General features: G+C 37.9%; 1 protein-coding gene across 2 annotated transcripts in view; it reads right to left on the bottom strand.

The window, feature by feature from the left end:
- Positions 1-3784: 3784 nt before the first annotated feature.
- pex14 (peroxisomal biogenesis factor 14) overlaps positions 3785-26473 on the bottom strand; it is a 71034-nt gene continuing 48345 nt past the window's right edge. For both annotated transcript variants that reach the window (XM_084099382.1, XM_084099383.1), the window contains exons 5-9: positions 23768-23853; positions 19666-19768; positions 14903-15000; positions 8277-8368; positions 3785-7159 (exon numbers count right to left, since the gene is read on the bottom strand). In XM_084099382.1, coding sequence (XP_083955508.1) covers positions 6700-7159; positions 8277-8368; positions 14903-15000; positions 19666-19768; positions 23768-23853 — 839 coding nt within the window. In that variant the 3' untranslated portion in view covers positions 3785-6699. The remainder of the gene's footprint in view (positions 7160-8276; positions 8369-14902; positions 15001-19665; positions 19769-23767; positions 23854-26473) is intronic.

Genomic DNA, 26473 nt, shown 5'->3' with positions numbered 1-26473 from the left:
GACAAGGGCATTTTTCTCCGGTGGAGCACTCATATCCGCCATGCCGCTGATGGCTCATTACAGGCCAATTCATAAATATTGTCTCCAGTATTACCACTTCCAGGGCCTTCTCAGCTCCCCGGAGATTTATTCTTCTCTTTTACACCATGCTATTGTTTTCCTCCCGCTTTCTGTTTTTCATACCCCACCCTCCGTTCTTCCATACCTCTCACGCTTTGAAGCAACCGAGCCACATCTCCTGCCGCATGAGGACGACGGTGGCGGGTATTTGTTCCATTTAGAGTTGAAACAGGGCCAGAGGAACATCAAGTGACAGCAGCCACACAGCAAGGCGAAATGCAATCCTGCTCGATTGAACAATCATATAAGTGATGACAAAGTGCTTTATGACTATGCGGCTTTGTTGCACTTGGGTTTAGCCCACTAAGGTCTTATGCGGGCGGTCTCATGCGACCTTGGCCCATTTTCACCTCAACTCCCAGAAGTGTGGTCCTTTGATACCAGGATACCACATTCAGCTGGAATATGTTTTACATATGGGGAAAATGGTTTAATAGGAGGGGAGGGGGGGGGGGGGGGGAGGGGGTTACTTGCTATAGTAATAACAGTAAATTATGCATAATTAACTAACCCTAATCCTAACCCTGTGCCTATGATATTTTGACTGAGCTGAGCTATTTCTCCCCCCATCTCCTCTGGACATGAATTGCTTTCTCAGAAGTATTTTTAATTTTCTGAGAAAGAGGTTGTCTTTCTTCTGAGTGAGCTCATGATGTTTTGCTAATGTGACTGCACCTTCATATGACGTTTTTGTGATTTTATTTCAAATATCAAGGCAAAAACTGACTGGAAGCCACTTATTAGTACTGCCATTGTTTTTTTTTAATAGCCAAATTACCCTTGTTGCTTAAAGTATAGGCAATGGGGCTTCCAAATATTTGTGCCCAAGCTACAGTACTTGCAGGACCATGATGGAAACCAAACTCTTGTGTTTTGCAGATTGAAGCGCATCATAGCATGTCGCCGACTTCCAGCAGCATCGAGCGCGAGCGTCCTGTAGTGCGTGATACCATCTGTCCATCAGTGGATTCCCTTTGAGTGTAGGATACCCAGTGGTGTTCCAGAGGTCTGGACCCACATTAGCACAACATCAAACAGGCTCCCTCCTACACATGCAGCCCTGCGTGCTCTCCTGCTTGCTCTCCTGCTTATCTTATCTGAGACGGAAGGAGGAAGTCACCCCTCCGGTCCATCCCTGTAGAATTTGGCTTGACCTTTCTCATGCAAAGCTGAGAGAACTTGGAGGTTTTCTGCCCCTGCGACTGGGATTGTGTCCAGGGATATGCTTTAATGGGACACCTGCTGTGCTATTGTTAAAAATAAAGATAGGTATGACTGGCATCGCCTAGTATCTTAAATTCTTTAATAGGTGTTCTAATTCCACTTTATGACAGCAGTGATGAGTTTATGGGGTTAAAAGTGTTTCTTTAGTTTTATTTGTAGCACATGTAGAACAATTCTTTTCATATATATACTGTATATACACCTCTCACAATCACATTATGAAATCGATGTTTTTCTCCAAAACACGTTGGCCACAATTATTGGCAACCTTTTATTAAATACTTTTTGCAATCTCCTTTTGCCAAGGAGCTCATATAAATATATATAGCTTTTTGGCAGCAAACCCACCAGATGGGTTTGGGATAAAAAAGTACCCCATGCCCACAGTTAAATATACTGCTGGATCTGTGGGCCTATTTTTTTGCATCATAGATTCTATCAAATACCAACAAATAATCAAAAATCAAAACCTGAGAGCCTCTGCTAGAAATCTTATAATGGGCTATGGTTGGATCTTCCATCAGGACACTGGTCCAAAACAAACATTAAAATCAACACAAAAATGTGTCAGTGAGCACGAAATGTCCTAGCACCCCAGTCCCCTGACGTGAACCCTATAGAAAACTGGGGTTCACTTTGATCGTCCCTTTAACACATTCTGTTGACTATAAGTAACGTTGCACCTACATGTCTTCTAACTCTCATTAGAGTTTTATTAGAGTATTAGTAGACTGGTAGGGTTAGGTTTAGAATAAGTTGACATGTAGTTGCAAAGTTACTTATAGTCAGTATAATGTAAAATTTAAGAGAACTTAAAGAGAAAATAAAAGATCAAAATGATGAGCAATGCATTTTTTTTCCACAGACTTCTTTGTTCATATTTACCAAAGGTGCCAATAATTCTAACTATGACTGCATATTTAAACTATTTAAATGTTTTATATAGAATATTTTTAAGCAAAGCATTTATTATTTACAAATGTTAACAAATAATATATTTATAATCATATATATCTTTATATATATATATATAAAAAAGGATAATTTATTTTTATTTCTAAATTTATGTACACACCAGAACATTTAAATTAAGAGTCATTGAAGTGGTGTTGAAATTGTAGATTTAAAAAAAAAATTTTTTTATGGCTCTTTAAGCTACAGATGGCAAAAGACAATCCAGATTGGTACTTGTGGTCCCTATTGCAATTCCTCCATAAGCACCCTGGGCTGTGAGCGCAGGCTGTGTGCAGTGAACCTCCTGGGGCAGGAAGGGCTAACAACCCTTGCATTGATCCAAGGAGACACTCAGCCCTCTAACCTGCTGAGTGCTCAGTTCAGGAGAACAATGGAGTTCAGCACACATCAATACAGCACCAGCCTATTGAGCGCACTCCGTTTAGTAAAGCCGAATGATGAGGTTGAAGCTCCAGAGTCTCTGCAATAGCAGGGCAGACACCTTCAACATCTATATAAACCCCTTTCTTCCCATCATCATGGAAAGATATACAGACACCGGCCTCCCTGTGTTCCCTACTCCAGCTTTATAACATCTTACCCTGTTACTAATAGTCATGTTGTGGCAAAATGAGTCTCACCTACCACTCTAAAGAGTTGGCGATTGGGATAGAGGAGGCTTTCTAGGCAGGAATGCACTGCTTGTCCCATAAGACACTAAATGACGTACAAGTGCATTTATTACAGCAGCCCCTATAAATCTGAGCCTGGCCTGAACTCCGGGGAGAGGTTAATGGATTACAAAGGGATGCGGTATCGAACCTTTGAGAAGTTTATACACCACATCAATATGTGCAAGGCTATTGATCATTTAGACCTTGACAGACAAATTAAATTCATAAACTTGATAATGCACTGGAATATTTGTATTGCTTACTACAGTGGAATAGGGCCCTTTTTTACATTTTTTTTTTTTTTTAAACAGGGCTGCTTTAAGATAAAGGTTTATTGACTGAAATTAACTTAATAGAGTCCACTGAAAATGGCATGAAGAATGCTGAAATAATGTGAAATTTAGAGTAAGATGAAGTCCTTAGTTAAAACTGCACAAACGTTATCCACATTTTCTTTTCGGTTGCTGAACATCTCATTACTTATGCAAATTATATATAAAATATGTAAATAATTTAATTTTAATAATTTGTACTTATGTCAATTTAAATGCATAATTTAAATTGTATTAATACATTTTTTATGGGCTTTTTGCCAATGTTAGATCAGGAAGGCACCTGTTCCAACACAGGCAAAAAGCCAACAAACAAACAAATGTATTATATATGAATCACTTACATTAATTAATATTTCGCCTTTCTTATATTTACAGTAAACACTTTTGTCTTTTTCGTCACAATGAAACCATGATACCAAAGTTACATTGTTACATTTATTCCTAATTAAATAAAAAAATCAACAGTAGAAACAAAGATACTTGTGTTAAATCAAATTTATTACAATTATGTACATTCGTCTTTTCATACCAGAATTTCTCTATGACAAATACCAACAGGGTGTCAACAACATCAACATACAGCAACGCTGTGCATTTCAGACAAACTGTTACAGACCTTTGAATTAAGCTTACTTATAAAACCGATCCCACACACACACACACACACACACACACACGAACAAATGCTTAAATCCCTAATCTGAATTGCTGAAACTGAGCAGCATGAGTAAGATTCCTAACGAAACAATCGTAAAAACACAGTTGGAGATGAGAATGTCATCTTAAAAGAGATATAGGCACTGAATCTGTGGCTTATATCATGATGAATTCAGTAGCCCTCACAGAGGCTTTACAATGATTAGCTAAAATTAGCAAACTATGTTGTTTGAAGGCCTCTGCCGCCACGCTACCCAAAACAACCTGCCAGTTGCAGGAACTCCTGAATGTGGTTAAGCAAAACTGGTACATGCACACTCACACTAAAGTTCTGGCTCATTCTGAAGCCGATGGTCTTCCTTCCTTCCTCTTACTTAAATAGCTAACTATCTGTAACTTTGCAATGCCACCTCTGACACCAATCCAATACAATTAACCTTCTAGATCAAATGGACTTCTCGGATTCCATTAAAAGAATAGTTCACCCAAAACACAACATTTATTTTCATTCTCATGCCATTCCAAACAGCCTTTCTTCGGTGGAACAAAAATGTTATATTTTGAAGAGTCTTCATGTAAGTTTTTCTAGTGTTGTTAAGTGACAGTTCATGTATAGTAACCACCTCCAATATAAGATGCAGAACTGAATGATTCGTTCACGAATCTGACTGATGCAATTCTTGAGCTGTTAACTCAAGACTCAACTCTGGCCATGTTCAGTTGAACACAAGAACCTGATCAGTCCAATTTGTGAATGAACTGTTTAGTGTGCCGGATCAACCGTTTAATCAAGACCATTTGAAAACCATTCATGAATCAGACTGATCTGGTTTCTCAAGTTCAACTCACTGACTCAGATCAACTTCAGAATAAATAGACCACTTTAATAGGGTTTTTCATGGTCATTTTTGGAGTTTAACAGACCACTACGTCTGTTAAATTACAAAATTGAACTGTGGTTGTATACAAAACAGCAGTGCGATCATTCTTCAAAATATATCCTTTAGCATTCCACAGAAAAAAAAACTGCATAAAGGTTTGAAATGACATGAGTGAGTAAATGACACATGTATTTGTATTTTTTTTGACTGAACTATTCCTCTAACGTTCACTTAACATTTGGATTTTTAGCTTTTCAAATCAACTCCCAATTAAAAAAAAAAAAAAAAAGTCACTGCACATCAAACGAACATAGCGGGTTTCTCTTGACATTGTATCTTATGAATATATGCTATTCTTGTGTGGGTTAGTGTTAAGTCAACCCTAGTCTAGGAAGTAAGAAAACATACACACATGGCCAGACAGGTTGAGCTCTTTCATTGTGCCTTCGCATTGTGCCGCCACAGACCCACAATTCACCTGGCTGCGCTGTAATCCGGTTACTCTGAAGGTCATTTGTTAAAAGTGAAAATGTCACAATGGATCTGAGGCTCTTGTTCTCACTCCAGGATCTCTCTGGCTTTGTTTCTCATCAGCTGGTGAGTGAGTAATTTCATTAGTTAAATATTCATACGTTACTCTCCATTTGCATCACAGGGGAATTTTTTTTTTCAGTCTTTTTTTTTATTTTTTTTATCCTCTCATGACTTTCTGAGAGAAAAGCCCCCAAAGAGAAAAGCACAACTGTCAGCACCTCAGCTGAAGCATCCATTGTTTTACACAGTTTAATTACAAAACCCCAGCACCGTTTCATGTTAAGATTATTCACTGCAGGAGGCCTATATAATTTGGACTGGAGGGTTTGTCATGTAATATAATACAATATAACAGGCTTTCAGTATTAGATTTCCGATTTTAGCCTCCTTGACATTTCAAGCCGCATGAACTAATACATCTGTTATTTGTCGATCATTTGATTATTAACATACTTCATAAACCAAATCAGCTACCCTGCTGGAGACTGGAGAGATACGACCGAGACAAACACATTTCTCTTTCGCCTCATTTTCTGTGTTCTCAAACATGTTATCCCTCCCTCTCTTTCTTTCTTCCACAGAAATCTCAAATCCGCCAGCACTCTGATCACAAAATACAAGGCATCGTTGTTACACAGACTGCTGCTGCCCCATGTACTACACAATCTCAGACGTTTGAAGGAGAGTTGGTTCACTACGACAGAGTACAAGGTCTATAGCAAGGTCTATAAAGAATAAGCGGATCCAACAGTGTTGCTGAACTAGTCTTTACTGCTGAACTAAACACAACGCAATGACATAGAAACAAATCCAACGGCCTCAGATCACAAGAAAGCCAACTTTCTGATTCTTTGGTACCTCTAATTGGTTGCTATAGTCCCTACACTGCAATTGTTCACATTTGTATTGGCTTGAAGGGCTATGGAACAAACAGGCTTTTTTGGAGCATGACAGTCTCTATTAAAATAAGTAGCTAGCATTTAGGGGAAATGTATGGACTGACTGGCTGCAAAAGAAAAGTCATAATTCTCTCGTTGTCTATCCAAAAATGTCTGTCGCTGTGCTTGTTCAGGCATGCAGAAGGTTTGTGCCGACAGTCTGGTTTGCACGTTGAAAGTTTGCATGTTGAAAAGTCAAAAGGGTAAAGAACTGCAGTGAAAGGAACATAATCCACCTCAACTGCCACTCTCATACAGTGTTAAATGATGCTCACGGTAGCCATTTTACAGCAACGAGGGTGTGATATCTGGACTTAAATTAACTGTCAGGAAATCTGGGAAAAGGTGATTGGACGGATGAAGTCTGGTTGGGGGTTACTCTCTAATCAACCTCGCTCTCGTTACTCGCCCCCTCTGGACGCCGCAGTTTCTCCACCTGTTCGTTTATCTGTCCGTCGCCTCCTCTCCTGTCCTCGGTCTGCACGCTCAGGGGGTCTTCCTCATCCGCATGGATCACGTCGTCATCCTCGTCTTCTTCGTCCTCATCCTCTTTCTTTTCCTCCTCCCCCTGCACTTCCATACGGACCTGGTCTTTCAGGTCCAGAGGGAGAATCGCGCCCAGGCCCACGTCTCCGTTCAGGCAGTGTGAGCCGGACGGGGTGGCCAGGGAGCTGTTGCCCTCTTTGACTGGGGAGGAGTTGGCCGATTCGTTGCTGACAGGCGAGATGTCGCTGCTGCTGTTGGTGTGGTTGACTGAGGGAGGGTTGGACAGTGACGCTGGTTTGAGAGGGATTTGCCAGGATGGGATTTTGGGAACGGAAGGTGAAGCAGGGAACTGTCTCCTGAGAAGAAAGAGGACGTGAATAGAAAATTACAAGCGTTTTCTTTGAACTGTTTGCTGAAATCTCTCACAACAGAGTGTAGATTGTGCCTCAGGCTTGATTCTGACTAAAATATGCACAAGTGAGTCCAGCTATTGTGCTTTGGAAACACAAGCAAATTTTTCAGTATGGTAGTACATGAGAGATTATGTCCATATGCACGCCACACCTGGCATCGGAATCAAAACAAAGCGCGTCTTCACAACAAAAGTAAAATAAATTCAAAAGCGACTTCAGATATGTACTGTCAGGGTGGTTTTGTTTGAATATGAGGCAACAAGTTGAGCAGATGGTGTGCTTGGTTTGTATTTACAGCGAAGATCTCACATCTTGAGGAGGACAACCAGATAAAACATTCAGACACTGGAAGAAAAAGGTAATTACAGCTTAAAATGTTTAATGAGAGTGAAACAACAGACAAAATGAAAGCTTTTATCTGTGTGAATTTCAGATGTATGAGATTACTTGGATCTTAATTTGCATGATACATACATAATCAAGTAAACATTAATGAAAGTGAGGGAAGATCCATCTTGGGGCATTGAGGGAACCTGTTGGATGCATCAGGCCTCATTAACCAGTAATGAGCCGGTTCCAGCTACATGCCCCGGTGAAGAGAACGATATGACACATACAGATCAAACCATCTCAGACACATTTATCTGCCGAAACGTCCCAAGGAATACAAATATCAGCTGCCCTGAGTAAGAAACAACGCTCTCCCCTCATTTACATAGTGATAATACAAAACTTGCATGTTGGAAGATCTATTAGAGGCTTCTTTCAGGCTGTTTTGAGCAATGGCTATTGGATGGCAGACCTTAAGAGTAGATGTCACATTTCATTTACTTGACCTATTTACTAAAATAGGTCTAAGTTCCATCTAATATTTTGTGGAGACAGTTTTGAAGGTGCATCAGATTTAGGATTGACATCCACATACACAACATTTTGAATTAAAGTCCCTCAGTCTCATTATGGCCCCTGTCAAATTAAATATGGCATCTATTATGACAAAGGTCTATTGTTATTGTCTACTGTCTATTGTTATAGCTGATTAATGATTGAAAACAGTTACCTGCTGAGAAGAAGACCCTTAAGAGACACAATCTCAGCCTTGAGTTCACTGATGCTCTGAGACTCCAGCATGCGGTTGGTGGCAGATGAGGCCTGAAGAGACCAAATTACACAACAAATTATGATCATCATCATTTTTGTTATCAACAAACACTTATTATTTACTCCTATGGGCTTTCTAGACTTGAAACCAAGGATCATTCTTAACCCACTTACATGATCCTGGTCATTTAAAAAAAAAGCTACTTAACCCAGGGTTAAAAATATTACCTTTACAAATGGTTTAATAATATGTTAACCCTCTACTATCTTTAAAGGTGAAGATCTGCCCTAGAATGTTAAAAAAAATTTTTTTTATATATTAGTATGCAGCATGTGCAAAAACTTCACAAATGTCAGTGATCTGTTGAAGTGTGACTTTTTCTAATTTGATTTGTCAGAGTCACTCAATGAACAAAATAATCTGATGCATTCAAACTGCCAATATGAGACAATGAATGTCCTCAAAGTCATGATATCAAACCACAACTATACTGACGAGTCCCAACAACTGTATCTTCTCCACCTGTAAGGTCAGGATCTTTCAGAAAAAGGCTAAGGGAATTAATCATGCCATTTTTACATATTTTTACATATTGCAGACTGCTGATTTGAGCAGGACAGAGGTGTTTGATAAGAGGTCTCTGGCACAACAATGGAAGTATTCATCAAGTCAGAGAGGTTTTTATTAAAAGAAGCCTTATCACTAACTGCTTGCCATGGGATGAATTGCTGAACGGGGTGACGGCCAATTGAAGTGGCCAGCAAACATTTGAATAGCAAATGAATTCAAGGGAAAAAAATCCCCCCAAAAAATCCATCCATCATTTTTTTTCTTCTCCAAATAGACAGGTGGTTGGTAATGTCGATTTATGAAAGGAAACCCACTTCAAGAGAGATAGAGAAAAAAAGGGCGATTTTTAGCACCTGTACATTTCTATTTCAATTCTCCAAACGTTCTGACAGATTAACCCAGGCTCTCAAGCAAACCCTGTTGCTGTATGGCTACATGGAGCCACTGACTCCTTGAACCGTCCACAAGCAAACAATCTACCCCATAATCCCATTCCAGTTCTTCTGCCCGCCGAGGGGGGAGGGGTGAAGGAAAGCAAGAAGAGGAAGTGGAAAAAAGGACTGGGGGGAAAAGGAAAATAAAAGTGTAATTAAGAATGTCGGAGTCACCGGGGGCGGCTAGTTAGAAAGCAGAGACTCCCTATCGAGAGGAGAGGGATAACTCGGACTCTTCCACATGTAATTAAATCTAAAGTAAATTAATTGAATCACATCTGAAAAGGATCAGACTCATTTACAGCGAGGGATGGCGGTTTTGTCTCCTTTCTGCTCCTAAAGCCCTCAGATAAGTGTGGCATTTTCGAAGAGGCCACATCTGATCCGAGCCGCGCGCATTAGGCCTGGTGAAGACACTCTTATTACAGGCCTCACCTCATTATGGCCATCTTAATCCCACACTCCCCACGGCATCTGGTATAATATGGCTGGAATGTACCTCTTGCTCATTTTACCTTTGTAAAGGGGAAAAAAAAATTAATTGCTTCGGAGGCTTAGCTTACACTTCTCGGACATAAAATCTAAATAATATTTTAACAGAGGCTACAAAGCACCTCTCAGCCGGCGGTGTTTAAACTTCCGCGGTTGCAATTCTTCATTTCAAGAGCCGAACACACACGCACACATTTAGTGATGACCGTTTAATTGCTGCTAAAGGCCTTTCTCTGCATGTCTTTGACTGTGTGAGCAGCCATCCAGTCAGAGAGGTCAGTGCAGTGTGAGCGGGGTCCGTCACCCTCTTAAGTGTGAACAAAGCTTCACCACAGTCTGGGTAATTATTTAAGGAGGTAGATCGTACAGTACAAGAGAGGTATATGCACGTACTTACACCACAGCAGCAGCCAGACAAGGAATACATTAAAGCAAATGTCTGCAGAACATTAACAACGGATAATATCTTAAGTCGAGTTAAGAAATGTCTGAATGCAAATTAATTCACTGCTTTCCTCTCTGATGCTATTTCCACCACGTAATGCATGTATATTTATGGCTGAATCAGCTCGAAAATAAATCCCAAGGGAGAGTTTTCTGGTGAAAACACTGGTACAATTTATTTGAGCCTGTTTATTCACTTTCCCAGTGGCAGGGCCTTCCGCAGTGGAAGAAGAAAAAAAATGTAAGAGCTTCTAATCTTCCACGAGCAGCCACTAATAAAGACAGCTATCATTGGATTCAAACGTCACAGCAATTTAACTTAAACAGTCATGATGATAATGGTTTATATATGTGGAGAATGAGATGCAACATTCTGCGTGTTATTTAATATTACATTTTATCAAAGGAAAACAAGGTGTTTTAGCTTAAAAAGTAAGAACTCTTAAATTTTTCTCCACAGATACACATTCTACTCCACAATGAAATTCAATGATGGCAAATGAGTTTTACAAAATTTCCTAAAAATAAAATGTATACATAACATTTACTCAAAAGTCACTAAAATAAATTTAAAAAAGAAATTATGACAAAGCTGTGGGTAGATTTTGGAAATGACACAACAGGGAAATAAACACATGGTGGATGCAGATGTCAAAATAGACAAATATTACTGATATTTCAGTCTACTTCTACTCTAAAGCCCTGTTTAGAACATTTTACCATATCTAAATCCATTGCGCAGAAAATTAGCAGAGAAAATGACGCAAATCCATTAAAAGTAAAAACAGATTCTGCTCTTAAAGGCACAGTTCAAACAAAAAGCTGCAGTCATACTGGTTTGGAAAAATATAAGGGTGAGTAAACAACAATTTCCATTTGGAGTGAATTATTCCTTTTAGAATTATGCAATAAAAATAAACAAAATAAAAATAAAAAACACTATTGAAAAAAGTCATTTCTAGCACCTGATAAAGTACTAAAGTAAAGTATTTTGAGCAGTACAAAGACAATGCAATAAAACTACACTTACACAGAAGTTCCAACTGACTGACTTTATCAGTTAACGACTTTATCAATCAGCATTTGAATAACAGTTTCAGGTGTGCATAATGACATAGCTAATCTACTGAGATGAAAAAGAAAACGAGCATAAACATGAGCATAAACTCGTGTATGAGCACTAACTCATCCAGAGAAAAAGGCCGACTGTGCTCACAAAACAGAACATACTTCATTTGTGTGGTTTTAAAAAAATATATTAAAAAAAAAACTGTTTACTTAGCAGCTGAGGAAACAGGAGTCACCATGTGTTTCGGGTTAAATACACATTTACGCATTAAAGAGTTTAATTGCCAAGCTTGGCGCATTCTGCACAGAGTGAAGAACCCCGAAAAGGCAACTCAGGAAACCGCACACTGAAAACGATACACAGCCAAAAGGCTTAACACATGTCCTTAATTTCATGCTCCGGACCTGAAAATAATTTCCCCAATTTCCCATATGGCTTTAGACAACATTTCTCAAAACAAAATTTAAGATCAGCATGAAGTAGACTTTATGATTTGTTTAATGGGCTTTTTGATGTGAAGTATACTTTATACACACTGCTGCTTTCCAGCAAGGCACTCATAACAAATGAAGCTTTTTAATTCAATCTGGAATTTGACAGAGAATTTCAGCCATTTCTACTTGACTTAGGACTGCTGTTGCAGATGATGACTGGAAGTGTGTTGAACAATAGATCAATGTTGTGGCATTTTTTTCTGGAACTAGCAGAAGCACATCTGAGGTGAACCAAGATTTTTTTGGGGGGGCAAGTCAGTTTATGGATGGCGAACTTCAAGGGCGCGACGGAAGGAGGTTGGGGAAGGGGGATGTGAGAGTAGTGGTGAGTCTGCAATTCTAGCAAACTTCAGAAGGGTGAGAGATTCATATTTTCACTTCAATTTGTGCCAGGCCAGATGTGTTTGCATATGCTTTCCTACGGGATCCAGATGCTTCAGTAAAACACCCATGTGCTTAACAAGCTGTGGACATAAAACATGCCCTCGATTGCGATTCCAAAGCGCTTTTTGGAGCCTGTTACAAGATGATTTATCACAGTATCGCAAGATACAAACTGTATCTTAAGAGTTTCACATTCTGGCAATGTTTTCAGCAGGCGATTTTCCTCAGATGACTATTCATTATAGATTATAAGCACATGTCTTCAAAAAGGATTTGAAGGCCTTGTCATCATGAGGAGCATTCTTCTGAAAGATAATGACACCATAATGCATTAAATTAGCATGTGATAAAGACAAAATCAGCACTGCCACAATAGACAAACAACAAAGATGACAATTCTGTATCTTTCTGTGCGTTCTTCTCTTTTGTTTACTGTTGTCTATTACTGTGGGTGGTGTGGCATAGTGGTCTTTTGCTTTGAAATGCATCAGCTAAATGACCTTAAGCTGACTTAAATTCCTCCTAGAAATTGTTTTTTACAGTGGCCGAGAGAGCTCAATGCGCTGCAACTGAAGAGAACACATGCAATTAGAAAAACACCCGCAATTTAAGAAAATATCTTCACACACGTGTGCTCCAAAAACTCACAACCTGACCAAATACAGAAACGCACTGCAAAAGTTCACAACACAACCAAATACAGAAAAGCGCTGCAAACGTTCACAACACGACCAAATACAGAAACGCACTGCAAATAGCACAGACCACAACGGAAATGTTTCCAGGGGACCCCAATAAGTGACGAACCCGGCTTGGACATGCTTATTGCTTATTAAATAAAATGTATTTATTATCAACAGTGTTGGGTGTAATGCATTACTAATTAATTAATTAGTGTCATTTAATTACTTTTCCCTTAAAAAATGTAAGTATGGGTAGTACTTCATTTTTCTGTAATTTAATGTAATTTAATTAGTTACTTCTGATGTAATTGCATTAAATACAGAATAAACTATATAACAATTCTATATAACACAATAGGGTATTTAACCTCAAAATGTAATGTCTAATGTTAAAATGTATGTTATTAATGTAACCTTCTCCCTTTAAATAATTGGGTCAGTTCAAGAATAATTGATGCAATTTATTGTTTATTTGAAAGAATTAAAAGCGCACTTTCAAGTCTGATCTGGTCAAGGTTGATATGGGATTTAGAAAGTAATTAATAATCAGTAATGCAATACTTTTTAGAGAAAGTAATTAGTACAGTAATCTAATTACACTGTTGAAGATGTAATTAGTAATTAATTACTTTGTTAGAGTAACTTACCCAACACTGATTATCAACAATACACAAAGAAAAACACTCCTCAAACTCAAAGTTGTTGCTCAAAGAATATGTTACTGGTCCAGTTTTAGTTGCAGTATGGGTGGGGGTTTAATTGAGGTCTCAGCCCAGATGAAATTAGCAGAAGGCAAATGACAGATTGAGGAGAGATCAGGAGGGGGTGCAGCGTGGGTTCACTTCCTGTCCCTGGATGGCTTGCTTGAGCGGTCTGGAGATGGCCGTACATGTTCTTTATGGAGCTCCCATGACATGGCTTGTCCTGCTGATGCACATTTTTCTCTTCTGAATGGCATATGAGCTCTGTCACAACTAATATTCACATCAGGGTTAGGCATCAGTCTCAATGTCACTGAAAAATGCCCCGTGTTGTTTTAAACTTGAAGTGGCCTTGTTTTATAGAGGCTGCGCCCATGAAACTGAACGCCACAATGAAAATGCACACTGACGTCTTTATATAAACACAGCAGATCAACAAAACAAGTGTCTACAATCATTCATATTATATCTGGGAGAAATCACAAAACTGGGGAGGAATGCAACTGTTTTAGATTTTTTTAATACTTCCTTTACATGGGTTAGCTGCGCTCTCTTGTTGCAAAGTTATTTCAGACAATGAAAGGCATTTTATGCATTTCTATCCTGCCGATTAAGCAGTTTGATAGAAGTTATATAATGCACATGGAATTTTGTTCTCTGATGATGACTATGCAACAAAAAACACAGACAGGAAAATGTTGTTGGCTACCATTGACCCATGCACCATGGAGGATATGTATATCTCATTCTCTCAGACATGGTTTGGTCTGTAATAACAAGAATGTCAAAAACTCAAGGAATTTGTTTTTTTTGTTTTTTGGCTGACTATTTTGCCCTCTGTTGCAGCTCTTAAATCCCATTGGCACTATTGCACGTTTAATTCAAAAATGAGCACACCGGGTTTGACATCAATGATGTCTTGTTCTTTTCACAAGTTCAAGTCAAACCTGATGCAATGCGTCTTGCTACAGCATTTTTTTAAGAGCTTTAAGAGCTGTGGTGAAGGGGAAGATTATCACTGAATAACAACTTAAATTCCACGGTTATTCACATTTAACTATCATATAACTTCATAAGAGCTAGGTAGTCATATGGACTACTTTTATGGTGGTTTCTGACAGTTTTGGAGCTCTCTAACATCAAAAAAAGTATACTGGACTCTGCAATATATCTTTTTTTTTTGTGGTCCATGGAGGAAATAAAGTCACATGGGTTTGAAACGACATGTAAAGAGTTATTGATGACATACTTTTTAGAATTTTTAAATGTAAAGGTTCTCTGTCTATCACTGTAGCAAGTGTGTGTGTGATTACCTGGGAGTTGGCCAACTCTTGTGTAAGCTCCTGTATTTTCTTCTGTTGCTGGACCAGCAGCTCCTGCACTGAAGCCAGGGTCGTCTGCAACTGGGTGACTGCATCCAAAAACACACAAATGAAGGTAAGTCTACACCCAAAACATTTACCAGAACTTCACAAGCAAGAAAACGACAGCTTTAGTCGAGAACCAGTGCAAACCGACATATATGTTTGTTTAAAAGCATTACTGACGATAAACACACAGTGGTTTTCTCTTTGATTTAGCCTTCAGCTCAATCAGTAATATTAGACACCTCTATTTGTACAAGATTAATCACCTACGTCTGCTCTTATATCAAATCAGGGTCTCTTAACCTCCATTAGCATGGGTTTGAAACGCTGGCTCTATCAAACTCTCCAAACAATCAACAAGATGGAGAAAAAAAGCCGCTCACTTGGGAGGCAGCAGGGCTAGACACTACTGTCCTAACTAATCTTACTAAATACAGCTCATTTTCCTCCCTCTCTGAAGATTGAATTATTGTCAGATTGTGCTGGTCCTGAGGATTAGAGAAAGCCCAAGAAAAACAGCCCTAGCAGGGCCAGAGTTGGTGTTATTAATGGGGGTATCATTTCAAATAACCCAGAGCACAAGTTGCTCTCCCCCTGTTTCCAGTCACACATGCATTCCCAAACAATGCATTAAGTTTCCAAACTGATTATGTTACAGAAAACCAATAAACGCCTCTATAAATCATGCTCTGTAAAGTGTTAAATCAACTCTAATTGGATTAACATCAGCAGATATTATTAGCTGCCGACTGTTGGCTCTCCGGCGCACAGTTCCAGGGCTCTCCTTTCATAGAAACAGCCTTTCCACTTTCTGCTTAAGAGCTGTTACATGTTTCTTTCTCTCACAGCCTTTGTCTGTCTCATTAGGTGACTACTTACACAATAAGAGACGCTGAACAGTTTTGAATAATAATGATTGTACTAACTCAGATGACTATATTAGTATTAACAAGAGATCTGAAATCCAATTTGTTAACATGTCTTCAAAAACATATATTTAAAAAACAGTTGACTCAAAAAATAATAATATTTACTCAACCTAATGTTGTTCCAAACGAGTTTTCTGTGGATCACAAAATGAGATATTTTGCAGAATCCACATACAAACCTGGTTGCTTGGTCCAGATGGCACAATTTTTGAATGTGTGTGAATAATTTGAAAGCAATGACAGAGGGGAAGATTTTCAGAAATGTAATTATCGATAACTTAAATTTCAGTCCCCAGACAAACCAATCATATGGCTACAGTACAGATGAATTCATACATCAGAAAACCATATGGGATTTAGAACTAATACATGATGGATTAATTTTTATTCTTGGGTGATCTAGCCCTTTAAAAAGAGGAAGATTTACTTATAATTATAGATCTGGGTTTATATGTGATCATGGACTCGTTAAAAATCACATTTACTGAAAGTCACCCTTACGATTTCAAATATTCCTAGCACATGGTTAGAAGTTACTGTACATTAAGCCATGGTGCTCAAATGGGTCATGCAGGTTTGAATACAGCTTGCAACATCTCACAACCTTCTTTTTTAATCCTTTTCTACCCATAATTTTCAGTTATCTTTGTACTATCCTTTGAATAAAATTGCTAGAAGGTCTAAAGTAAAAATCTGTTCCAAGCAGGACTGCCACTACAGCCTACGTCAACCCCAGCAAATCCTGCAATATTACACAGTGAGAATGAGCAGCAACTGCACTAGACCTCTAAACCCACCAAACACTCGCTTCATACTCAAAACACAAGGAATAATGCCTCCATTTAGTGTGGCTCGGGTTTCCACAAACGTTCTCTTTGGAGAAAACAATTGGGCGAATTTGAGATCCTGCAAGTGGCTTCGCAGCTGCTACAAGGAGGCAGACAGTGTGTACAGCGTAAATTATTCAGTAAATACCTCAATATAATGTACACTGCATATGTCCGGGCCTGTCTAAGGCTTTATTGGCCAGCTGGTCACCAATATGCTATCTGCAGACAAAGAGACCAAGCAGCTAGTACAATTCCATTACAGCCAGCAAGAGGGTGAGTGTGTGCGACAAAGTGCTTCCAAGACCTGTTCATTAATTGCGTGTGGAAAGTTGTTGGGAAATCATAATGGGAGTCAAGGCTTACAATCAAAGGCTGCAAGAGTAATGGAGCCACATTCAAAGGAATACATCACTCCGGCGCACTTGGCACTAAAGAAATACACAAACTTTAACAAAGGAGTGCGGGCAATTGGCAAGAGCGGCAGTCACTTGCTATTACTCACGTTGTGAGAAGTGAGGGAAACTCACTCCGTAATTGCAACCCTCTCCCAAACTGTTAACTGAAACAGTCATTAACTACAATAGCAACTTGGCTACTGCAGCCACAGCAAATTAGATCAGCGGCGTGACTGACTGAGTGACTGGGGGTAGGTACGGCTCTTCCAGGAGAAAACCAGAGAGTTGAGGAGGGAAGGAGGGAGAGAGAGAGAGCGAGAGAGAGAGAGAGAGAAAAAAGATGGTCAGGAACAAGTGTTTCACAAAGGAAATATGAAAAGCAGCTTCAGCCTGGAACAATATAAATACTCTTATCATCTGAATGTGACGCTAAACAAAACAGGAATCCTGTTTAAAACCAAACAAAACGAGGGTTACACAGGCAGCGTAACACAAAGGAGGCTTTTTTTGCATATATGAACCAAAATGGCAATGAAGAGGCTCATTTGATAATCAGATAAAGAAACCCACATCAAGCTTGCACGCAATGGCTCACAATCGACTGGCCTTTTGGTAACCCTCCCCAAACTAAAAAGCTAGGCAACGGAAAACGTAATGCAGAGACGCAACCAACGAAAATCTTTATCCTATATGCCCCAAATTTGCTTAAAATGATCTCCTGGATAATGAAAACAAAACTATATGCATAACAGAAAGCTACACTGAGATCAGAATTCCATGTAAAGAGCTAGATTATTTACATGGTTTTATAATGCAAATATTAATATGGATAAATATGTCTTTTATAAACAACAACAAGTCTGTTGTCTATTACAAGTTAAGAGTGTCTGCTTTGCATGTACTGTTTCACATTCACAGACTGTAACATATCTACAATTTAAAAAAAATTCAAATGTTTTCATGGTATTCAGCTAGACTGGGAAGAGGAATATTTCCTAGCAGAAGTCTGTTTAGTACTAAGCCCTTTAACTCATTACACGCAATTCAAACGGAAAGCTTACAAATGAAAATAAAATACGTAATTATATGTAAAAATGACACTGAACAGTGGTGCAAGAAACATTTATTTGTAGAACTAAATAAAGTTTGTTTTTAGGATGTGTGAAACCTTGAATTAAAGAGCTTCAACCTTTTTTAAAAAGAAAAAAAGAAGAAAAAAGGAAAGCCTTGTGAATATTCAGATGTCAAAATCGCCTTTGTACTAATCTGGTGAGCATTAGATTAGTACAAAGATAATTTTGACATCTGAATATTCACCAGGCTTTCCTTTTTTCTTTTTAAAAAAGGTTTAAAAAAAAAAAATCTTCAAAAAAACTAATAATTTAAACACTGGTAAATGTAAATTTTACAAATCTCCAATTTTTTCATACTGTGTACATTATAATGTTGTGAAGCCAAAATTAACTTGTAGAATATAAAAAATTAATTAATTTAATCTATTCATACAAAATAATAAATGATTGTAATATCGGATGTATCAGTTATCAAGAATTATGGGTTTCTCAGTATCAGCCAGAATTTAATTTCCCAGAGCATACCTATTTTTAATGGTTAAATATATGCAAGGGAGACAGGGCCATTCATCCAATATGCAAATAGACATAAGAAAAAAAAGACATGCAAATATTGTAATTGCATCACAGTCTGTTAGATTCGAATAGCGAATATTCTATATCCACTCACTTTAATCACTTCTAATCTTTAATCTTAATTTTAACTTTAAAACCTTACATAACGCAAATAGATTTGAACAGAAATACAAAAAACAACTCTCATAAGGCTGAAATTATATACAAAGAGATCATTTAAGTTTCATGTAAAGCAGAAGTGTAAAAATCCTAACCAGAATGTTTAATGAATAAGCGCTGCCTTGCAAAAACTGTAATAAAAAAGTTGTCCTGCCTTTCTTTAGAAAAAAAATGTTGCAAGAGTGAATTGTCGTTTACACAGAAGGAGCCACCCAGCTGTAAGTCGACTGCGGCACTAACGAGACAAAGTTTCTTCGGGAAGTGTCCCGCTTTCATGGTTGCCGGGATGTTTAATTACACTGGCTGCGTAGTGGGTAAAGAGAGGGGGAGGAGAGAGGAGGAGAGGCATCCCTCTCTGACAGCCTAGCTGAGATTCCTCACCTGTCCAAGGCGGGAGACGCACCTGTCAGCGCACACTTAATCACCAGCGCACTCTGGGCCCAACCGGGGAGCCACACCACCACGCCGAAAATTAAAATGAACTTTCTTGCCACGCAGTTAAGAAGGCAAAAAAAAAAAGAAAAAAAAAAAGAAACGCTGTCATTCCTCTTCCCCTCATTAATATTCTGAGGTTAAGAGCTTTTCAGCGAAACGTAATTAATTGAAGCTGAGCTGACAGTAAACAAGCAATTTCAAATTAAAGCAAAATGACAGGACCGTCATTTGTAAAATGTGAGCAGATTTTGGCGACAGATAAATGAAGGAAAATGTTAAGGAGGAAAAAGTGATGAAGATATTAATCTTCACCTGTCTGTGTCAGCGTGCCACTCATATCCGCGATGTTGCTCTCGATCCGCTGCAGATGCTTCTTGTCCTCTTTGCTGCCCATAATGAGGGGAAGGATGTATTTCTGCAATTAAAAACACGGCACGCTATTAGAATTCCACTCAGGAACAGGGAAAACAGGCCTGCGGACCAGGACATGCTCTGTTGCTAACTCAACATATAGACAAAGGGCTAATCTATTAGCGTTAGCATAATCAACCCAAAACTTAACCCTCACTGAAGGCTTCTTATGCTCATGAATTTTTTTAAAGAGCTCTATAAGCTTTACTATCAAAATATTGTGAAATATCATAACAAATTAAAGTAAACATTTGGTATTTTAATATATTTTAAAATGCAATTTACTCCTGAGATGGCAAAGCTGATTTTTTAGCAGCCATTACTCCAGTCTTCAATGTCACAGTTGTGCTGCTTAATATTTTTGTGAAAACCATGATACATTTTTTGATAAGAAAGTTAAAAAATAACAGTGTTTATGTTTTGTAACATTATACATGTCTTACTGTCATTTTATTTGATCAGTTGAATGCATCCTTATCAAAAAAATTATAGTGACCACAAACTTTAATATAGTACTTTAATATTTTTTTCTGGCACAATAACAAAGTGGATTTTAAATGATCACAAGTAGGTGATAATCTCTTGAGCAAATAAAATTTACATAAAGTACAACTACAAATTCTAGAAATACTAGAATGCACTGTAATGTATATAACGGAAAAGTTGAAAATGATGAACAGCAGCCTTATAATAAACATTTCCCTAAAAAGAAGGCCTAAAACGACAAGCAGGGAATCAAATGGCTATTATAAATCTTTTTCTTTTTTTTTTTAACTGAATGAAGTAATTATGCATCAGACTTAATAAAGCTATATTTAATAGCGGGTACATGAAGACTATGCTTTACTATAGATTCTAGTACATCAGCACAATATATCAAACAAACAGAAATAAAAGAAATGAGGAGAAAAAAAATCAATACTAGTGTTTGTGCTTGATTTCACAGTATCAGGTTCAGTATTGTGTTTGGCAACGGCAGATAAAACATCATTATATGAATTATGATTAATAGGCCTGCATTCATGCTGAAAAAAACAGGACCTTTTGTTTTTTTAATCCCTCTCAAAAGTCTTGTGGTTTTCTCACTTCATCCAGAGTAATTTGCCTCAATGGCTGACACTGAGGCCAAGAATTAAGCATCGGGGCATGACTCTGGGTTCAACATCATTAAGTCTTTTAGCCCACAGGCTGGCTTCTCCATTTGAACATGTCACCTTCTGAGGACAATTGCTTGTCAGAGTTTAAGCCTTGTAGAACAACATCTCCAAACACTGAGAATAAGAAGCAAAGGTCAGACGGCTGGCGCTTCCACTAGCTGCCGCCCGACTCTCACGCCAATGCTGTTATATTTACAAAAGCGCACGTCGATTTGTTTCCCTCGACAAATAAACAGCACATAGACGGGGAGATTAAAATGGCATTTGGTGAATAGCTGGGTGCTGTAAAGCGTAATGTGCGTGTGCAGACTCTCCGTCTGGAAAACAGTTGGCCTTAACAGGTTTTCACAGCGGCGCAACCGTTGTTGACACCGGCATAAGTAATAAACACTTTTAAGTTGAAAAAATCTGAATGAGTGTCAACACCAGGGTAGTTAATAAGAGAGCTGCTGTGAGAGCTGTTTACAATGTGCTCTATAGCATAAATAAAGTGGAGGTGGAGGACAGGGCATATGGTGACACCGGTGAGCTGTTCCTCTGACATGACAGCAGTGAGAGCTCTCACACCAGGAAACTGCACCTCCAGCCACGGGCACAGATCCTCTCAACAGCAGAGACCCACACAGGGGACTGGAGAATCACAAACTCTGTGTGTGTGTGTGTGTGTGTGTGTGTGTGTGTGTGTGTGTGTGTGTGTGTGTGTGTGTGTGTGTGTGTGAGAGAGAGCATGAGACACAGAGCGAAAATGAGAAAGGAGTGAAAAAGAGAGTTACAGAGAACAGAAATGCATTTTCTAAAGAAATTATGAGTGGTGCTTGCCTGCACAAAAGTAAATTTCACAATGCTGTCAACGGTTGCTATTGCATCACTACACGGTTGCTAAAGTGTTCAGAGCGTTTTTCTTATTTCCTAGAACATCTCTAGGTCCAAGTCAAAAGAGCCCACACAAAAGTCTCTATTATATTGTCATCTCTAATCATGTCTGTTTTTTGTTTTGTTTTTTTGCACATTTTATTGTTTGCCAGGTAAATATCGTAAATCAATTCTTTTTGTGATTTGAATTCAGGAGTTTGGAGTTGGTAAGATTTTTTTTGTTGTTGTTGAAATAAATAAATCTCTTATGTTCACCCAGACTACATTTATTCGATCAAAAAATACAGTAAAACGGTTGTGAAATATTATTACAATTTAATTTTTTTTTTTTTTTTTTTATATATTTTAAAATGTAATTTATTCCAGTGATTGCAAAGCTGACTTTTCAGAATTACTCCAGTCTTCAGTAGGGCTGCAACAAACGATTATTTTGATAAAAGATTATTCACGATTATAAATCAACTAATCGTAGATTATTTCAGAGATTAATCAATAGGCTTTGATCAATTAATCAGCTTTTGCAATTAGTTAAAATACTGGATTATCATGAAATATTGACCTATTCTAACTAATAAATAAAACAAGGAAAATGCTGTTTTAATGAACTTCGAGCCAAATGAACAGATCAGGTAGAGCTGAGGTTTTCTGTCCTTTTCAGAAGTCCATTTGTTACAATGACTGGTACTGTGCTTTTTTAGGGCAGGGCTTGGACAATTTCTATACATAAGCTTGCGATTCGCTATCAAATTCTGATATAGACTCCATTTGACTGAATATCGATTCATTAAGATATCAGATACGGTACATGTTAATTTTTCTCAAGGAAAGAAATCTCTCAACTAATAATGTAAACTATACAGGGAACCCAGTTGCATTTCATGCAGTTTTTTTTATTTGCTGAAATTATAACTTTAATAAGAGGAAAATATGAATATAGTACATATTTTTTGAAAAATGCTCCTGTCTAGAGTTAATTTTTCTAGCCAACTATCGAGTATATGGTTATTGAATGCCTTTTCTGAGGTGAAATTTAACAAGCTGTTTTATTGATGTCTTTCCGCAGATGAAACACAGATTGAGCGATTACATGAGACTTGATAGGGATATTGATAAGTGATACCGTTTCTTTCATGTTGTTCATTCTCTGATGTTCATTCATGTTTATTTGGTTCTATAACTAAGGTTGGGGATTTGCTCAAATAATAATAGTAACAATGAAACGGCAATAGTAACAGTAATGACTTTCCTGAGCAAGCACCAGAAATGGGAATGAGTAAAAATGAAAGTTGATAAAAACGAGAGTTGATGTCGAATTCTCAAAAGATCATTTTGAGTACTGAACAAGCTACAGTTTCAGATTGTAAAACACACTCTTGTTAAAGGAAAATGTGACTTTTGGTGTTAAAATAACAGCAGTCAGGTGGGCTACTGGAGATGGAGAATGGTTTCATAAACCCGCGTGTGCTGAGAGCAGCAGAGGAACTGACTGACTGAAGTGGCTGAGTGCAGACGGAAGCTTAGGAAGCTGAACATGAGTTCCTAATCATGACGTCATGGGAGTTCCATTCGATGTCATTGGAAATGCTCTCTTGAAGCCCACTGCTCTATTTTCATTGTCTTATTAAACACAGTAATGGAGTCCAAATGCCCCTGTGGGTAGTGTAGGTTTACCAAGAAACGGGGTCTATCTCTTACTCGACGGGGCCTGAGGGCCCACGCACCCATCCGCGCCCACTTACAAAATCGTGTGGAAAGCAGCACTGCCGTCGGGTTTTTCCGAAAGGGAAAACAAAGAAAAGATCTAGGGGTTGAGATGAGCTCATTCTGATGACGTTGGACAGATTGACTGTAACTACAATGATTTACTCAATGTAAAGAAACTCATACAAAAGCAGAAATGCTGGGAAAAGCTTTAGTTCTCAGAAAAATGTATACATTTAAAAAAAATTGCTATCGGTGGCTCTTAAACATACCCGGTAGAGATGATAGAAGCCAAAGGCCATTCCTGCCATGATGACAGCCATGGCACTGTAGTCTCTCCATCTGTAACCTGAGGGACCTGCAGGGACACACACAAATACAACAAGCCCATCTATTAGCCAAACGCTGGGAAAAGCTGTGGTGGACCTTCTGGTAGATGCCATATTTAATTTGACATGAAAGAAGCAAAGCTGTGATGTACAGAAATACAGTGTATTCAATGGCTTCATCGTGCAACACAGGGCTTTCTGAGAAAATCTTATTTGTAAAATCATTTGTGTAAATTTTTTGTTTGTTTTTTGCTTAAGATGGCACTGGTTACTCAGACCATTTCTGTGAATCAGTATAAAGTATCCATTTTATAATAATAATAATATTATAAATAATATAGTAATAGAACAGAATATAGTAATTCACAGAACACCCCTCATATTTTTTCATATACTAAAAAGCTTTAGTAAAAATACATGTAGGTAAACACTGCTGTTTATTCTTATATTGGTGTATTCATTTGAAAATTAGTAAATATGATTCTTGCTTGTGTTTTAGTAAAAAGCATGCAGGAAAGCAAACTTTACTGATATTTTAGCTAAATATTTAGAATCTCATGTTCTGCAACTTAGTGTTTGGTCAAATTTATGGTTAAAAAATGTGTATCCATGTGCAGAATGAATAATACAGCAAAAAATATATATATTTAAAATATTTATATTAAATATTTTATTTAAAATGTTAAATATTTAAATGAAATATATTTTATAACAAATAATCTCCACAAAACAAAAAAATTGAAACTGCTGACTGTATTTCTACCCCTTACAGCTTTATCATTTGCGTCAAACTACTGTACAAAAGGCGTCAACACTGGACTAAGTTTTATAGTTTAAACAGGTCTATATGAATTGGAGCTCTTGTTCCTAGAAGGAAGGGGGGGGGGGGGGATTCTGATTACACGTTGTAAACTACATCTGAACATCTAGATTAAGTACCACATTACTGTAAAACAGAAAATGAGCAATTTCATAAGCTATGACTGAGCTTAACGGAAACTCCCGCATACAATATTTGAGTGGAAAAATCACACTGTTAAGGGTAATTGTGATCTTGAAGAAATGGAAATGAGAATCGTTTAAAAGATCACTCGAACGGTTTCTACTGAGACCTCACACAAGTGCTCACAAGCGGTGAGATGAGGTGTGAATGTCACATAAGCACAGTATTATCAGGGACTATCAGGAAATGAAAGCCCACATCAAAGAGTCCCTCCTCACCCCTCACCCTCATTCTCTGAGAGAGACAGTTGACCTGACAGGAGGCGAAAAACTCTGAAAAAACAGTTCAGTGCAGATTCAAAACAAAGAACATGCTCTGAAAACGCTCTTCTTTTAAAGTGAGATCAGACAGATATCCTGCTAACAGCTATAAGATTGAAGTTATTTATACAAGTCAACATTCTGATGATAAACCATATGAAAAATCAATGGTCAAACCATCCAGGTGTCAGAAAATTAACAATCAGGCATTAGAGAAAAACTCAAAAGAGTCATTAGTCGGGCAAAAACATGGCCCCGCCCCAAACTCACATCATTGGTTGAGCCAATGCTGCTGTGGCTCGCGCTGGTCGGGAACCTCAAACAAACAAGCCAAGTTTTAAAAGCGTCTTTTCAGAGAATCCACTTACCAATGGCTTACATATAGCTGGCATATTAATGTTGGATATGAGAGAGTGTTGTAACATCAAATGACATCAAATGAAACTTCAGCTTTAAGTTATGTTTTAACCAGCTTGTGAAAGCAAGAGCAGCAGTTTCAATTCACGCTGAGGCAATCTGGCAAGGCTCAGCCAACAGAAAGGAGGGAGAAATTATCATGCAAATGTTTAACGGCACACCAAACAGAGAAGTAATTAAAGCAAGCCTGGCTCTGGCAGGTCAACATGTCAGATACAAAATGCTCCATTTTGTAACATAGCGAGGTCTGCGGAACAGGTGTGTTACTGTAATTTGTTTGAAACTGCTCTACTGAATACAAATAGACAGGCTCGCTAATAGACTAGCAAAGCAATACTACTTTTTCATTTTTTGCTAAACAGAGAGAGCATAACTAAACAGGCAGTTTTTATCTGATTAATTATATGAGAGGTCTGTTAGGGACACCATAAATAAAATCTGGCCCTGATTCTTGAGCTTTTTTTTCCTCCTTTTAATTAAAATGGTTTTAATGATCACTTACTACTCCTAAAACCATGATTTAAGTACATATGTATGCATTTCATATTAAATACATATTTATATATTTCTTTTAAAATATGTATACAATATGAAATACATATCTCCTTAAATCACACACACATATATACTGTATATATTTCATATATTATCATTTAAAGGGTTAGTTAACCCAAAACTTATGTCATTATTTACTCACCCTCATGTCTTTCCAAAACCATAAGTTCCCCTTTCATTCATCTTTGGAACACAAATGAAGATATATATTTTTTAATGAAATCTGAGAGATTTCTTTCCCTCCATTGACAGTTCATGTAACTACCACTTTGACACTTCAAAAAGTTCATAAAGTTACAGTAAAGCAATTACAGTGCTATAGAACAAAAAGAGTTAAATAAACTTATCACTTCATCTAAAACAACAACATGTTTATTAGATCCTATACCAACTAAACTACTGAAAGAAGTGTTA

The sequence above is a fragment of the Abramis brama genome, assembly GCF_963993115.1.
Source record: "Abramis brama genome assembly, chromosome: 22".
In the NCBI taxonomy this organism is placed as follows: Eukaryota; Metazoa; Chordata; class Actinopteri; order Cypriniformes; family Leuciscidae; genus Abramis; species Abramis brama.
The sequence above is the reverse complement of the archived record's forward strand: the minus strand, read 5'-3'. Positions and strand labels throughout refer to the sequence as shown.